We start from the raw sequence: 16,631 nt of genomic DNA, 5'->3' as shown, positions 1-16,631 counted from the left end.
AGACACTGTCTACTTGTGGAACTGCAAACAGGGGTTAAAATGTAAAAAAAAAAAAAAAAAATTCCAGTGGGACTGAGTAGGACTTACCCTGACAGATGGTAAACCTGTAACTACATAGGAAATATCCATATTAACCAGTACATTAGAACACCCACTAATGTTCAAACCTAACTAATGCAATATAGCGTAATTAAACAGTGTCCAAGATTATAAACTCAAATTTAATTTTTACTAACTCTGTCTGTTTTACTGGTAGATAAAATGGTTTAATAAAATAGATAAAGATTAGCTTTACTGTCTTCTCATTTATTGACCAATTAGGGTTGTGTGTTTTACTTGTGAAGCTTGGTGAGATCAGATAAATTTAGCCATATTTTTCCATTCATAATGTCATGAGACTTTATTATACAAACACAATAACATTGTGCTTTTCATTGTGAATATTAAAAAGCATGTTCATTAGATGAAGTACAGCTGCTGACCATTTTACAGTATTATACTAGGTGTAGATTATGATTATCTCAATTGCAGTCCAGCCACTCTACTAGTTCTCATTCGTTTGACTGCCATTGTCAGATGTAAATTACACTATATATACGAGTGTATATAAAATGATAAAATATCTAACTAGATGTAGTTTTGCTCAGGCACAAAGGGGCAGAGTGGCAAAATTTTTATTTTTATTTATTATTTTTTTTCCGGCTAATTTTGAGTCTTGGCCAATTCCCACTCACCAGCCAGCTCTCCCCTATCATACGACAGCTACCAACCCGGGAGGATGATGTGCTTCCTCCAAAAGGCGTTAAGTGAACCAACTGCATGTTTTTATGAACTGCTGCTCATTCTGCGTCACAGAGCGGCATAACATACTCAGAGGAAAGTGCTATCCACCCTCTTCCGCATACATAAGCTCACAGACACCCATGTGTCTCTGTAGTTAATCGGGGAGAGAGAGTATAGCAGCCCTACCACCAGGAGAGCACGGCTAATTGTGCTCTCTTGGACACCTGGCCACAGATGGCTGTGGCATCATTGGAAAGAGTGGCTAATTTTGATTGGTACTTTACTAGCATTGAGATCTCTTGTACCAAATATAATCCTACCCAGCTCAAATCGGCCAAAGAAAACAAGAAGAAGAAAAAAAACAGTGTTCTTTCTTTTGCAACCTTTGCAGTCAGTGTTAAAGTAGTGCTTGCTGCAGAGTGAACAGTCCAGGGGGTGGAGCCCTTTCTGTATGACATTTTTTACACTAACACACCTATTATACCTCATCATTAACTGGTGAATGAGCTGGAATCCACCAAACAGTATATGAATATACGGGAGTGCTGATGATTACGTTTGCAGCTGAGTACATATGATGTTTGTAATAGGATCATAATTTAGTTAAAAAAGGGAGTAGACTGAGCATGAGCAACTAACGGGATTACAGAAATAGAATTCCAGTTTGGTGCATTTCCTGCTCAAACACACCTGCTTTAGCTCTGCAGTTAATGACCAGGTGTGGTCAGTGTTTTAAAGCTAAAAATAATCACCGAAATAACCAAGCTGTGCTGGATGCCGACTTTTCTGGATTGTTGCCCTGTACACAGAGGGGTTACATCCTCCGCTGGTTCATAGTCTCTCATTCCAACATGCTCATGGACATGACACGGTGTGAATGATCACTCCATCCCCTCCTAGGCTCACGCCGCACGCAAATGCTCAGAAAAACAGGTACTCAGTGGCAGATCAGATATGGCCGACTACAGCTTTAATCTTCTCATGATGCGTCATACGGGAACAGAAGGATAGCGGCAGTGGAAAAAGCCATTGCTGCAGATGCACGATGATGGACACCGTCTGCCTTTTTATTTACTGGGGGAAAGTGAGTAAAAATAAACAATACTGCTCCATGTGATCTCACTCACTCACCCCTCACCTGCCTCGCAGCTTTTTACCTTAACTTCATTCCCAATTTGTCATTGTGCTGCTGGTAAGCCGTGTTGCTCGCGTGGGAGTGTTGGGCGTACAGCCCACTCTGTTTCCACAAGCCAACAGAGACATTTTCTATTTTAGACCTCTCTCTCTCTCTCTCTCTCTCTCTCTCTCTCTGTCTCTCTCCAGGCTTCATTTCCACAGGCAACGCCATCAAAATTCACTGTGAATATTTGTCTTGCATTTGGAAAAGGAGGCCATGAAATTGTAATACCTAAAGCACCTGTATGTTTCCCACCTGAATGTCAGAGCTGAATACACAAACAGTTAAGGGCACAAGTCTGTATCCCCCTATATCTGTATGGTATCTATATCTGTATCTGTATGGTTTTTAATGTAAAACATGTAATACATCTATATACCTACACTATATGGCCAGCAGGATGTGGACACCTGACCATTACACCCATGTGTGCTTGTTGAAGAGCCCATTCCAGATTTAGTTCCCTTTTGCTGTTATAATAACCTCCACTCCTCTGGGAAGGCTTTCCACTAGATGTTGGAGCGTGGCTGTGGGGATTTGCTCATTCAGCCACAAGAGCATTAGTGAGATCAGGCACCGATGTTGGGCGAGGAGGCCTGGGATGCAGTCAGTGTTCCAGTTCATCCCAAAGGTGTTCAGTGGGTCATTTCAGGGCTCTGTGCAGGACATTTGATTTCTTCCACCTTGGCAAACCACGCCTTCATGGATCTGCACAGGGGCATTGTCATGCTGGAACAGGTTTGGGCCTCTTAGCTCCAGTGAGGGGAAATCTTAAAGTCTGCAAAGACATTCTAGAAAGTTGTGTGCTTCAACTTTGTGGCAGCAGTTCAGGGAAGGGTGTGATGGTCAAGTGTTCATATACTTTTGGCCAAATAGTGTATGTATATCTACTGTGTATTTTACAATATATCTACCAAAAAAACAAGTAGAAAAAGATGGATCATGTAACAAGACAACAAACTAGTACATAGTAAAATCAAGTTCTTTCAGTTTTTAGTCATGACGGGAAGAAGAGAGTGTATGACAATATATAGTGGTTATAGTGGGTATATATGTAGTTAGAAAAGATACAGTATGTCAGGAAGAAAATGTATGGGTATGGATTGGTTATTGGCTGAATATTACAACCGACAGGATCCAAAATCTGTTTAGAAAGCAGTCGGAGGCAGTTAAGATGGGAAAATGGAAACTTTTGGACATTTATTATACATTTTTAATTTTTTTTTTTAATATTTTGTTGCCTTTGATAATAAATGAGCATGTCTGAAATGGACACACAATCTACTTGTTGCTCTAAACTAAATTTCTTCTTTTTCTTCACTTGTCGTTTTCATTGTGTCCTAAGTTTATGCAAACCTTTGCAACTGGCTGTAATACTACTCGTTATTGTTTGAGAATCTCTCATAGAAATTTCTCAGAGGTCAGAGTAAGTAAATACTCATGCCTGTTTTTGTAACATAGTTAGATGATCTGGATGATTAGCCAGATTTGGATTTTAGATTGAGAATGAATCTGTCCAAACTGTTAAAATAACGGAAAAACCATTTTGTAGTTCCTCCTCTGGTTCAGCTGTGCTATAGGTGCGGCTCATGTGTCATGAAACCCAAGTACTGAGATACGTCACATTACTACTGTTATAACACGGCTATAACATGTGGATGCTCATGCCACTGTTATAACTATAGTGTCTTTCCTCTAGTATTGAGCTTTTGTTATATTTGATGCTGATAACATTTGGAGCTCTGTGCATTCTTCTAGCATAAGTGTGAGTGTGTGGTTTTAAGAACAGAACCCAAAATCAAATCCAGACAGCTTTGACTCTGGTCTAGCAGTGTAGATTTCTGCTGAGGAAGTTTGCTGGAACTCATACAGTAACAGCTCAGCTTTGATGTCACGTCTTAGTACCACTGTCTCTCAGTCAAAAAGCAAATCAAAATTCCCAGATCATCAACTATACGAGTAAAATAATTATTATTTCACCCTTACCAAATAGGACATCACTCACAGCAGCTGTTGCTTGCAGCAGTGACTCCCATCATGTCCTCTTGGTCTTATCCTTAAAGTAAATGTTTATTAAAAAAAAACATAATTACAGCAGCTGGTCACATCATAAAGTGAAGGACACTCTCAATCCCAACTGACGCATATGTTATGTTTTCATACTTGTTTTATTTTCCTGTATCTTGTATCCTTTTACTTCTTGTCACGTATCTGCATCAATCTCCTGTTTTCTTGAACTTTCTATGTTGTTGCTGTTATAGAACAAAATTTCTGTAAAGCATCACAAGATACTCAGCTCATTACAGCAATTGTTATAAACCAAAACTAAGGTCAATATTTACTGTGCCTGCTGCCTCGTGGGACCCACGACGTACCTGTGCCGAGCAACAGCGTCTCCTAAGGGAATCCGAGTGGTAATCTCATTCCCAGCAAATTTAAGACCCGGAGGCTTGTTACAGAAATGGAAAAAAAAAGTTTGTTCATTCAGTGCCGTTAATGATATGTGCCTTTATGTTTTATACGACTCATGTCTAAAGGGTGTTCCTGAGCCTATAATACATCAGAAAGCTACATCTTACAACCATTTCTGAGTCTGTAACAGAAATGCATTGTTTCGTTTGTTATAGGAATTAATGTGCTTGCTTCCATAATCAATTGGCTAAGCTGTGAAGCTGTGCTAACAGGCATGGAGATGATGGTGCACATCTAGTATTAGTAAATCAAGGTGGTCGGTTGCCTTGGCTACTGCTGGATATTTGACTAAGCAAATCATTTTGGAGGACGTGTTAATTTCCTACATTCATATCCATTAGAAAATAAACAACAAACCCAAACCTATTTGTATTAGAGCGCTTTATAAGTGGTATATCACGTCTTGCCTGCATGCCCTGTTCGATGATAAAGGGACACGGTTTACTTAATAGACTATTTAATTATGATCCAGCTGTTTATTACAGCATTATAGCTCTTATCTGATTGGAGGAAGCAGGCGCTGAGCTTTAATGGCCCGTCTGCTCCAGAACAATTGCGATCTAAAAGCCTGGGTATGTTTGTGAAAGTGTAGTTGGGGCACGGTGAGATGGATAGAGATTGCCTTTCTCCTTCTCTCTCCGTGGCTTGAAAGCATCAACCATATTGGAAACATTGACCTTTAAATATGCACATTTATTGTTTCAGGATTGTGTGCTTGTGTGTGTATATTAAAGGATGGGAATGAAAGTACAGTATGTTGTGTATGTGTGTGTGTGTGTGTGTGTGTGTGTGTGAGAGAGAGAGAGATAGAGATAGAGAGAGTGTTTTCCTGTGCTCTGATGAATGACTCACAATATGGGGCTGATTGATGTGTCCCTGGTGGAGGCGTGTTTGTGTGTGTCGTGCTCTGATCCCTCTGTCCATGAAAAACATGAATAATTACTGCCATTAGACGCTCCCATTACCCTCCTGCTCCTCTCGGCACATTAGTTCTTCATCCTTTTTCTCTCTCACTCTTTTTTCTTATCTGTCTCTCTCTCAATGTCTCCGTTCATTTCGACTTTGTGAAGGAGACAACCTGTAGATCATCACATCACTTGATTATTTGGTATAGTATGCATGTAGAGAGTTTCCACGATGGATCGGTTTCACTCTGAAATTCGAACTACTTTAGGATGTTTCAAATTACAGTACTTGGCAGTTAGTTGTCAATTGGACCTGTCTTCTGTGCAAATTACTGCATTTCCCAAATCATTCACTTGAAGGGAAGCCTCAGTGAAATCTGCACATACCTGGGTTCCTTGTTTTAGGGTGTAATGTGTGTGACAGTTTCATTTAATAGCGAACACTACAAGAGCTTGACGTCAATATAGTCCAGACATTCAACAAACAGATTTTCTGATACTACTTGTGTGTTTACAGCACATACACTTGAGAGAAAAGGTGTCACTGGTTTTGTTATAGCACCTTTAAATCCATAAGGCTATTCTAGAAATTCTGTTAGATTAGAATTAATTTAAAATTAAATGACAATAATAACACAATGAATGAATAAACAAAAACAGAAAAATCAGACGTTGGTTCCGTACAGGTTATTAGAGTGGTTCCACCTTTCTTAAGAAGTTCTACTTGGAACATTTTCAGAAAGGGAAATTGATTGAAAGTAGAAATAGGTTGTAATTTTTCTCCCAGTTAAAAATTCTTAAAAAAAAAAAAAAAAAAAAAAAAAAATTGCTCATGGGAAAAAAATGTTATGCCAGGGAAGCCTGGAAACAAAGCTGGAATATGCTCAAGAGCTGTATTACATGGATAAAGATACATCTGCTCTATTTTTGTTAAATATTATCATAGAGTTATCAGACAGCACACACACACACAAGTCCCATCTGAAACGTGTCCTCGTACTGTGTTAATGAGCTAATAGTTTATACCAGAGTGCTGCTGAATACCCGATTCTGATTGGTCAGGTGTTGATTAATTTTATATTGATCAGCAGCAGCACTGACTGTAATCTAGTGGCCAATAACAGGTTTATATTAATTGTTCTAATACGTTCTTGTTTTTATAGTAACAACTTACACAGGGACTTCTACAGTAGAAGGTCCACATAAACAGATTAAAAATGTGTGTAATTGTAATGTTTGTGGAAGGAGTCTCCATTGTCTGTGCTTTGTAATAGTCAGAGGTAAAGCTGTAACTTAGGCCTCAGGTTTCCAACACCAGAAAATCCTGAGGATGGAGGACTTTGTGGTTTCTTGGTGGCATGAGAAACTGCAATTTTTTGTCTTATTACCTTCAAAAGAGAGGGAAGAAAAGAGAGGCTGGTGAGGGAATTATTGTTTATACTGTAGCTGCTATAACGTAAATGATAACAGGAATTTGTTTCATAGACATTCCTCAACATTAAATGAAACTATAAATGGATCAAAAGTATGACATGTTCTTTAATAAATGAAACATTTGAATCATGGCAAACTGCTGTGATATAAGATGTGAGGGCTTTCTACACTGGGGCTGTGGAGAGTCTTCTCGCAGGGAGCATGAGGTTTGGAGGCACCACAGCCCAGGACCGAGAGGCGCTGTCCAGAGTGGTGAGGACAGTGGAGAAGGCCATCAGGACTTCTCTGCCCTGCATCACAAGCATCTACAACCAGCGATGCAAGACCAGGGCCAGGAGAGACTTTCACCACCCTGGACACAGTCTCTTCTCAGTGCTCCCATCAGGGAAGCGCTACCGGATCCTGAGGACCAACACGGAGAGACTCAGGAGGAGACTCAGGCAATCCGGCTACTGAACGACGACACTTGAGAGAGTCTGCATATTCCTACCTCACACACACACACACACATACAATTTGCCCTATAGAAGAAAAAATAATTTGCACACTATATAGTTCTCTATACACTGCACAGCTCTGTATATCTGCCTTTTTTGTGTGTTTTATACATATTCTATTTATATATTCATATTGTTATATACATTATATTCCTCCATAGGCGGCTAAATTTTTATTATATAGTCTACTAGATTTTATTATATTCTGTATTTATTGTGTGTGTGTATCTAGTTCGTTGTTGGTTCTTGTTGCACTGTGGGACGAGGAACAAAGGAAAAACATTTCACTACATCACATGTATGTAATATGTATGTGACAAATAAAGGACCTTGACCTTGATATGCTGTTATTGCGGTGGTAACTGTAACTCCGTTTCACGTCAGGCCACAACACACCAGCCTGTCATCTATTATTTTCCTGTAACAGCATGCCAGATGAGTTTTTCATTTCTTACATATTGCACAGCATTAATATTCAGCGGTTTATGCTTATGACTGCAGTCATCTGCTGCTCCATCTCTCTTCCCTTTCAAATGGCCTTAAGGCTTTTGTTTAATAAACACCACTTGTGATGCTGTACAGAACAGTGTAAATTAGTTTATAATTAGTTTTTAGTTCCACTACATGCATCACAGCATGTACTTCTTAAGTAACATTGCCAGCTCAATGGTTATGTATTTTATTCAAAGTCAGCATGAATCCCTTCCTGTTACTTTGCTAGAGCACAGGCTCAAATGTAGCAGTTTCCTGGGTGCTTCTAAAATCATATTAAACAATTTATTCTTGTACATGAGTCATTTTACATTATGTTTTCAAGAGTACCTCAACCTTATTAAGCTAGGTCAGCTCAGAAATATAAACAGAATATAAAATGTTTATTCATTTTTTAAAATGTTCAATTCTGTTTCATTTAAGCACTTTTTATAACAGAAAGAAAAATCAAGAAGCAGCTTTGCCACTATATCTAGATTACAAAGGTGATTTGTCCTCTTCTGCTGACATTCAGCGAGGCAGCCTGGTCTCACAAAATTAATAGTAATAGTAACTGAGAGCAGTTACCATATTTCATACTGATATGACATCTCTTCATGTCTAGAAAATGTCCCCACCGATTTGTGCAATTTGTAACTGTTTATCTGAATTGTAAATCCTATATACAGTATTTATGCATTCATGGATCCATGGTGAGTTATGAAAGCTCGTTTCTCTTCCTGTGTCTCTTTTAGTGTTCCACTTCTCACAGCGCTTCACCACAGTGGTCCCGGAGAGCTGCATGCTGATTCTGTTGGGGCTGGTCCTGGGTGGTGTGGTGCTCATTGCCAGCAAGAAGCAGCTCTACCAGCTGGACCCAGGCCTCTTCTTCCTCTTTCTGCTCCCCACCATAGTGGGGGATGCTGGGTATTTTATGCCTGCCCGCCTGTTTTTCGACAACCTGGGTGCCATTTTGATGTATGCGGTGGTGGGGACTCTGTGGAACGCCTTCTGTACAGGGTTCTGTCTCTATGGAGTGAAGCAGGCAGGGGTCATCGGTGAGTTATTATGAAATGGGACAGGAGTGTAAAGTTTATACTGAATAAGTCAATGTGTTTGCCAAAAGTAATACTGCACTGAATAAAGGCAGTAGCTGGCACTGGGATTGTATCTGTGTGTGTAGATGATAAGGTGGAGGCAGGACTGATGGAGTTCCTGCTGTTCGGAGCTCTGATCTCAGCCGTGGATCCTGTCGCAGTACTGGCTGTGTTCGAGGAGGTCCACGTTAACGAGATGCTCTTCATCATCGTCTTTGGCGAGTCACTTGTCAATGATGCAGTCACTGTGGTGAGTCCCAGGACCTTCCACAAAACAGTGTACGTTTGTTTGTTTTGTGTGTGACAGATTTTATTGTAAAGTAACACCACTTGCTATCAATTGACTCTGTTGAATTTGTAAACCTCTACACAGTATCATCATGCATCATTGCCTTTGATTTAATTATGAGATTGCACTTTTTATGCAGCTGTTTATGCTTGTGTAGTCAGTGCAGGGATGCATCAATATTTTTGGGTGGAAATTCACCGAGTAGGGGAGACCACTGACAAACTTCTGTTTCCAAGTTATGCAAAATATAATGATCATGATGATGGCATTCTTTAAGATGTGTTCACACACATGCCCTGTGTTGTGTCTGTCAATATCACATTCATTTATGCTAGGGGTGTAATGTAAACACAATTTCTTAGAGGAAAAACTTGAGTGTCCTACACAGAGCCCTGACCTCAACCCTACTGAACACCTTTGGGATGAACTGGAACACTAACTGCACCCCAGGACTCCTTGCCCGACATCAGTGTCTGACCTCACTAATGCTCTTATGGCTGAATGAGCAAATCCTCACAGCCTCTGGCATCGGATGTTCAAAAAGCACATATGAATGTGATGATCATGTGTCCACAAACTTTTGGCCATACAGTATAGTGTACTTCACTCGAGTTCATAGTAGAGCTTATTTTAAATCCTGTTTGTGCAGTTATTATTTTTGTCTGTACCTGCCCACTAACTAATTTAGTTGGTTCTGTTTTCCAAAATATAAACAAACTAGTAGCCTATTTGAAGCCACCGCTACTCTGATCAGGTAATTACTAAGAACGCTGTAAATGCATCGTGCAGCATCTTTGTTTCTCGCAAGCATTATATCAGGGCAGTGGCAGCTCAGCTGTTGGACTAGTGGTCAGAAGGATGGGAGTTCATATCCCGGCACTGCCAAGCTGCCAATGCTGGGCCCTTGAGGCCCAAGGCCTTAACCCTCAACTGCTCAGTTGTATAAATGACATAAATATAAGTTGCTCTGGATAACTGTGTCTGCCAAATGCCATAAATGTAAATGATCTCTTCCTTGCACACTAGATGTAAGTAAAAACTTCCCGCTCATGTGACCTTTTTGATGCATCCCGTACGATCACAGTCCTGATGCACATCTGTTTGTCTAGAGAGGTCTGTCTCTAGTCTCTATAGTGTGCCTCCTATTGTGTCTATATTTGTATATGTTTAGAACTTATTATCTTTTAATCTGAATAATGAATTTGTATTTAGTTACAGCCCTAATTCACTCCATAATATACACCAGTGGACTGAGTCATAAAATACATCAAATCTTATATTTAACCAGTGTTTCAGGCCAGTATCCAGCCTGTCAGATCTGTCCATCCCTAATCCAGGACTGGTGCAGGTGATCAGATGCACTTTGTAGATCAGTAAGTGTGCTTGTTATGAGGAGACTCTCACTGTGCTATGGCTAGCTCACTGGGGGATAGAGTGACTAACATCTGTAATAAGTACAAATAAGTTCAATGAAAGCCCACAGACAGCTAGACTTGCTTAAGAGCAAGTGAACTTGAGAAAAGAAAGGTAATAGCTTCTGTATGTGCTGATTCACTGACTTTGGCCTGACTTTTTTACAGACTGTAATCTATCTGCTATCACCCTATAATAATGACAAAGTCATTTGGGGCTGTAAATTTTGTCAATTTTAAATAAAAACGTCACCTTTTATGAGAGACACATTAACAAGTGATGCTATTACAAAGGTTTTTCCTTGAATCGTCTTTGGCCTGTATAGAAATCCATTGGTTTGATGCCTGGTGTGTGTTACACGATAAAATACTAGCAGTGCCTTATAAGATAGCATACTCATTAGTAGGTGGAAAACATGAATGTAATGAAATAATAAATAATACAATATATATTATACAGCCAGGTCCATAAATATCTGGACATTGATAGCAAGTTATTGCTATTCCAGCTATCGACCACAGAATATCAAAGTTGAAATTAAAGTTCATACTCTCAGCTTTAATTTGAGGATATTTATATCCAAATCGAACTGCGAACAGTGTAGGAATTACACCACTTTTTATAGCACTTTTTTACTTTTTTAAGGAACCAAAAGTAATTGGACAAACTAACATAAACATAATTATAAATTAAATTGTCCTTTTTAATACTTGGTTCCAAATCCTTTGCAGTCAGTGACTGCCTGAAATCTGCAACCGAGAGACATCACCAGATGCTGGGTTTCTTCCCTGCTGATGCTCTGCCATGCCTTTATATATAAAATAGGCTGTAATTCCTACACCATTATTTAATTTCAACTCCAGTATACTGTGGTAGACAGCTAAAAGCGATAACTTTGCAATATCCACATATTTATGGACCTGACTGTATATAAATGCTCCCAGTTCTCAGTCATTGCTAGTTGCCATTGCATGCCATTGCTGCTTGTTTTGGCTTGATTATACTCTAATGCTCAGCCATAATGCTACTGATATAAGTGATAAGTGACTTGTGGCCAAGTATGGTGACCCATACTCGGAATTTTTGCTCTGCATTTAACCCATCCAAGTGCACACACACACGGAGCAGTGGGCAGCCTTTTTTTGCTGCTGCGCCCGGGGAGCAGTTGGGGGTTCGGTGCCTTGCTCAAGGGTCTCACCTCAGTCGTGGTGGGAGAGAGCGCTGGTCATTCACTCCCCCCACCTACAATCCCTGCCGGACCCGAGACTCGAACCCATAACCTTCAGGTTCACCTTCGGGTTGCAAGTCCGACTCTCTATCCATTAGGCCACGACTGCCATATCGACTGATGCTGGTGCTCTATTTTTGTTCTTTACAGCAATATTTTATCAAATTTACACACTGTTTTAGAAAAGGAATGTAGTAGTACCTCCACAGTGTCCTACTAAATACGTCTACTATTAATACTATTGAAATATAACCATTACCTCTGATTATAAGACTACTGGCAGCATGTTGTGCATTTGATACTCAAACTCCAGGGTGAGCGTGGTCCAATAACAGTAAAACCAACCCAGCTTTATTTCACACAGTGTTGATTCAGTGAGATCTGTGAATTTTTAATTCACCAAATAAACTTCATTGTAGCTATGGGTACTTTTATACAGCCAGTCTGTACTACCACCAGCCTCAACACAGTGAATCATGTTACTCTAGTGGCCTTAATATATGTACTAAATGCACTTAATGTGCGTATAAACCTATGCTGATCCAAAACACTGTGCGGTGCCCTGTGATTAAGCCATTTACCATGCTTTGATATGGATTAAATTACTAAAATTGCAAATACCAAGAGCAGACGCTCATCAGAGGCTTTAATATATAAGATCCTCAGGAGGTATGAGTGATTAAAGGTACGACTCCAGCAGCGCAAGTGCCTGGCTTATGTCTGCCGAAGGATTCAATACAAAGCTGTCAGCTGTACTGACCTGAAATCTCACTCTCATAAATACCACTTTCTGCAGGGCTACGCCAGGTAACCTTTTGTCATCTCTGACATTCCTGACTGTTCCCTACATACTTCACATTAGTCTGCTCTCATTGCTCCACCTCACCACTCCAGCCACCATGGCTAAGATACGTCGCCAATATTCCCGGCTGAAATCCGATTTGGAATATTATGAGTACAGATCTAGGTCCATGGGTCTTTATGCTACATTGTCTTTATGTCTTTAGCACGTGTATATATTTGCATTGAAACATCCACTGTTGTGCAGAATGATCCATCTTTTCATTTGTCAATAGACAGAGTGACATAATCAGACTTGGAAAGTTAAGGAAAAGTAAACAGTTTTCAGAGGGTTGTTCCAGTTCTCAGTCCCTAAAACCTGAAAATAAAAAAAAAAAAACTCAGTCTAAGCGGCTTTGCTTAAAATGTCCAAAATCTTTAATTATATGGTTAAATGTCAGCTCAGAGTCAAAGCTCCATAGGAGCTCTCTTTATTAATGCTCACACAAACAGTGTTTGTTGCTAAGTCCACTGTTTCACTTATGAGATTACTAAAGTTAATGCAGTTGCAGTCAGAGAACTTTGACCTCCTTAGTAGATTCCCACATAGCTTTAGGGAATGAGAACCTCCACATTATTGGTTGTGTGTTGGAGCATTATGGCATTATTACTCCATCCAAATGCAGCCAAATGAAAGTTGCTGAGAGAAAGGTAGCCTGGCTTATTTGATTAGGTTTCTACTATCAAGCGTGACTATGGAATTTGCATGACTGTTCTAATTAGGATTTATTTAATTTAGCTGTTTGACTACAAGGATTCACACTATACAATTTAGCGCCATTGTTTGGAAAGCCTTAATGCTTGAAATGATAAGGAATGAGTCAAGTCTTTTTTTGGCTGTTCCACTAATCAGTGTCTAAACAAGGCACTTGTTGTTCTACAGCAGGAGTGAAAAGCTTATGTACTGTAGGGCTGGAGGATAACACTGTAGCAAACACAGTGCACATGCTCTTGTGGATATAAGGAGTGGTTAACATCAAGACAGCTAAAGTGGCAGAACAGGTGAGCCAAGAGTAGGAGGAGACCAACTTCAGATCTTATTAACTCGACTGGCTGGCATTAATGTAATACTGGATTTAAGTCAGTTTGTGGTGGAATTGAGCCTTTAATGGGCTCACGTGCAGGTCCACTGAGCCTCAGGTTGAGGCTTTATCTCCAGCATGTGGTCTTTCTTGGCTATGAGTCATCTGACCTGGAAAGAAAATCTTTGGTTGTTACTGTGGCTTTACTTTTGGAGATTGGCTGGGAATTTAGATTTTGTAAGAATACAAGCATACCTTATGCTGCAGAAAACATGCTGTGAGAACTGCAGAGAAGTGCTTTTCTTCTTACCCAATGCTGCTGTCTCTGTTCTTTAATTTACAGCCCAATCCATCCATCCATCCATCCATCCATTCATCTGTCTATGCATTTTCCCATCTTCCCACCTTTCCACTAGTTGTAGCAAGTGTTTTGGCTTGTCAAGCCTGGTGTCTGTCTATAACCCATGGGGAAACACCAGCTTTGTACTCACAAGGTCTTGTTAAAATTTGACTTTAGTCTCCAACGGTTTGCTTTGTGTAAATGCCTTAAAGTAATTAAAAAAAACTTTTATATCATAATTTGGGATGTACTGATCCCTATTTGTGCACTTTTTCCATCTCTCAGCCAATACCTGATACTGATCTGATTCTGACATTTTTGCAGTAATCGAGCCAGCTGTCTGCAAGCTTCTGTTGCCATGTTATGCAAATCATTAGAGACGTGATGGTACACTGCTTTAAGATGGGTCATGTCATATATTCACACGGAAGATTAGTCTTCTGTCAGTCACAATTACACGCATCCATAACTTCAAATATGTGGAATGGATTGGAAAATGTCAGATCTGATCCGATATCAATCCACTATTTCAAATCAGTACTAACCTACATACTGATACATTTCTGAAACATTTTATTGAAAAAGAATTTATGTTAATGTTCTGTCTCTTTTGTAGGTGTTGTATAAGGTTTATATCTCCTTTGTAGAGGTGGGTCCAGGAAATGTCCAAACAGCAGACTACTTTAAAGGTGTTGGTGAGTTCAGTCTCCTCTGTAATTCTATTTAAATCTAATTTTCTTGTTTTTAATAAATCAAATTTTATTGTCTGAGCGTGAGGTAAGAAAGTTAATGCGTTGCCTTCAGTATCATAAATCATACTGTATACACATAATCGTAAATACTGTATACTGTAGACAGTACATTAATGCAAACAAGAGTATTTTAAAAGGACTAATGTTTGTGGCCTTCTCAGTGTCAGAGTGTCAGATCTGTTTTCACTGGAAGTTCATGACCATTTGACATGGATTTGAGACCTGTATTAATTGGTAACATTGCTTATTTGTTGAATGGGATAAAATAACAGTCAGTATACAGATTAATACAGTTTTTGAAAGAAAAAAAAAAAGAATCACTTTTTTTTGTAACACAGGATAAATCCTGATTGACCCAGGTTTATAAATTATTCAGTTGTGTTACAATTACACCTCTATAATTTTAAATATGGAATCTTTTCTATGACTATTACATATTATACTCTGACAAGGATACTTTATTATTTTATTTAGCCCCACTTTTATACCTACATGCCATATCTCAGCTGAGCCAAATGTTATAAAGTCAGTTATGAAATTCGAGGTTGTACTTGTCTTTTTCAACCAGAATAATTTGCCTTTGCCTTGATAAGACAAAAGGTCCAAGCATGATGCTGTGAAAGATAAGCACAAACTCAAGGGCCGTAACTCAGTATGCAGAAAGTCCTTGGTGACGTAAAACAGGTTTACTAACAGGAAAATTCTGTGTTGGTCTTTTCAAGAAATTCAAGCTGACAGGTTGCCTTTATTTTCTCAAGCTATGTCTAAGTTATGCTCTTTCTCAGCCTCGTTCCTCATCGTCAGCATCGGTGGAACATTAGTGGGACTCATCTTTGCTGTTATCCTGGCCTTCATCACTCGTTTCACCAAGAGGGTGCGCATCATTGAGCCTCTGTTTGTCTTCCTGCTGGTGTATCTGGCTTACCTCACAGCTGAACTCTTCTCTCTCTCAGCTATTCTGTCGTAAGTACAGATTCTCTCTCTCTCTCTCACACACACACACGCACACACACAAAGAACCAAATTATAAAGATTATAAGTCAAAACATGTCTGTGTGCATGTGTCACGACTCACCTTATACTGAGTGAGAATTTAAGAGTGATGAGAAGAACAGAGTGATTCATGCCAAAGAGAGAGAGACAAAGACAGATGAAGGGAGCTAGATAAAAGATGATGAATGGGCAAAGACAGTGGAAAACACAAGGTCAAGGATGACAGGAGAGAAAGACATTCACATAAACTGCAGTAAGCCCAAGAATTATTGTCATCCTTCATAAAATTACAAATATTATAATATACAATGACAAGAACATGCAATTAGTAAAATTTTCATTCATTCATTTATCTTCAGTCACTGCTTTGCCTGGTCAGGAAACCTATCACATGAACACTAGGTTCATTTACTGCATTTCGTTGTCTCTGTACTCGTACTCTGACAATGACGATAAAGTTGAACCTAACCTAACCTAACTAGGTGCGGGGTGAGAATACACCCTGTACGGGATGGCGCTTCATTGCAGAGCACCATGCACACTCGTTCACAACTAGGGCACTTAGGAATAGTCAGTCCAGGTACTGGCATGTTTTTGGGAGGTGGGAGGAAACTGGTGAACCCAGATGAAATGCACACAGATACAGGAAGAGCATGCAAAACTCCAAACAGACAGGAACCCGAGCTCATGATCAAACTGGGGACCCAGGAGCTGTGAGTCGACAGCTCTACCTACTGCACCAAGTAATATTTTGAGCTTAAATGTATGCAGTAAAGGTGTCTTCCTAACACCTCTGCAGTACTGAATACCTGCATATTACAGAGACAGAGGATATGTAGGATTAATATAACTACATACTGTATATTTAATAGAATCAAGTAACTGAAATGGAAAAGCATCACATTGTTTTATATATAA

At 39.5% G+C, this 16,631-nt stretch overlaps 1 protein-coding gene across 1 annotated transcript in view; it reads left to right on the top strand.

Annotated features, from left to right (window-relative positions):
* slc9a5 (solute carrier family 9 member A5) overlaps positions 1-16,631 on the top strand; it is a 43,363-nt gene that overhangs the window by 4,073 nt on the left and 22,659 nt on the right. The window contains exons 2-5 of the mRNA XM_026937748.3: positions 8,495-8,797; positions 8,923-9,086; positions 14,585-14,663; positions 15,506-15,683. Of these exons, the coding sequence (XP_026793549.3) occupies positions 8,495-8,797; positions 8,923-9,086; positions 14,585-14,663; positions 15,506-15,683 (724 nt within the window). The remainder of the gene's footprint in view (positions 1-8,494; positions 8,798-8,922; positions 9,087-14,584; positions 14,664-15,505; positions 15,684-16,631) is intronic.

This window comes from Pangasianodon hypophthalmus, chromosome 25, assembly GCF_027358585.1.
Source record: "Pangasianodon hypophthalmus isolate fPanHyp1 chromosome 25, fPanHyp1.pri, whole genome shotgun sequence".
Classification (NCBI taxonomy): Eukaryota; Metazoa; Chordata; class Actinopteri; order Siluriformes; family Pangasiidae; genus Pangasianodon; species Pangasianodon hypophthalmus.
Note: the sequence above shows the minus strand (reverse complement) of the source record. Positions and strands in the feature narration are given on the sequence as shown.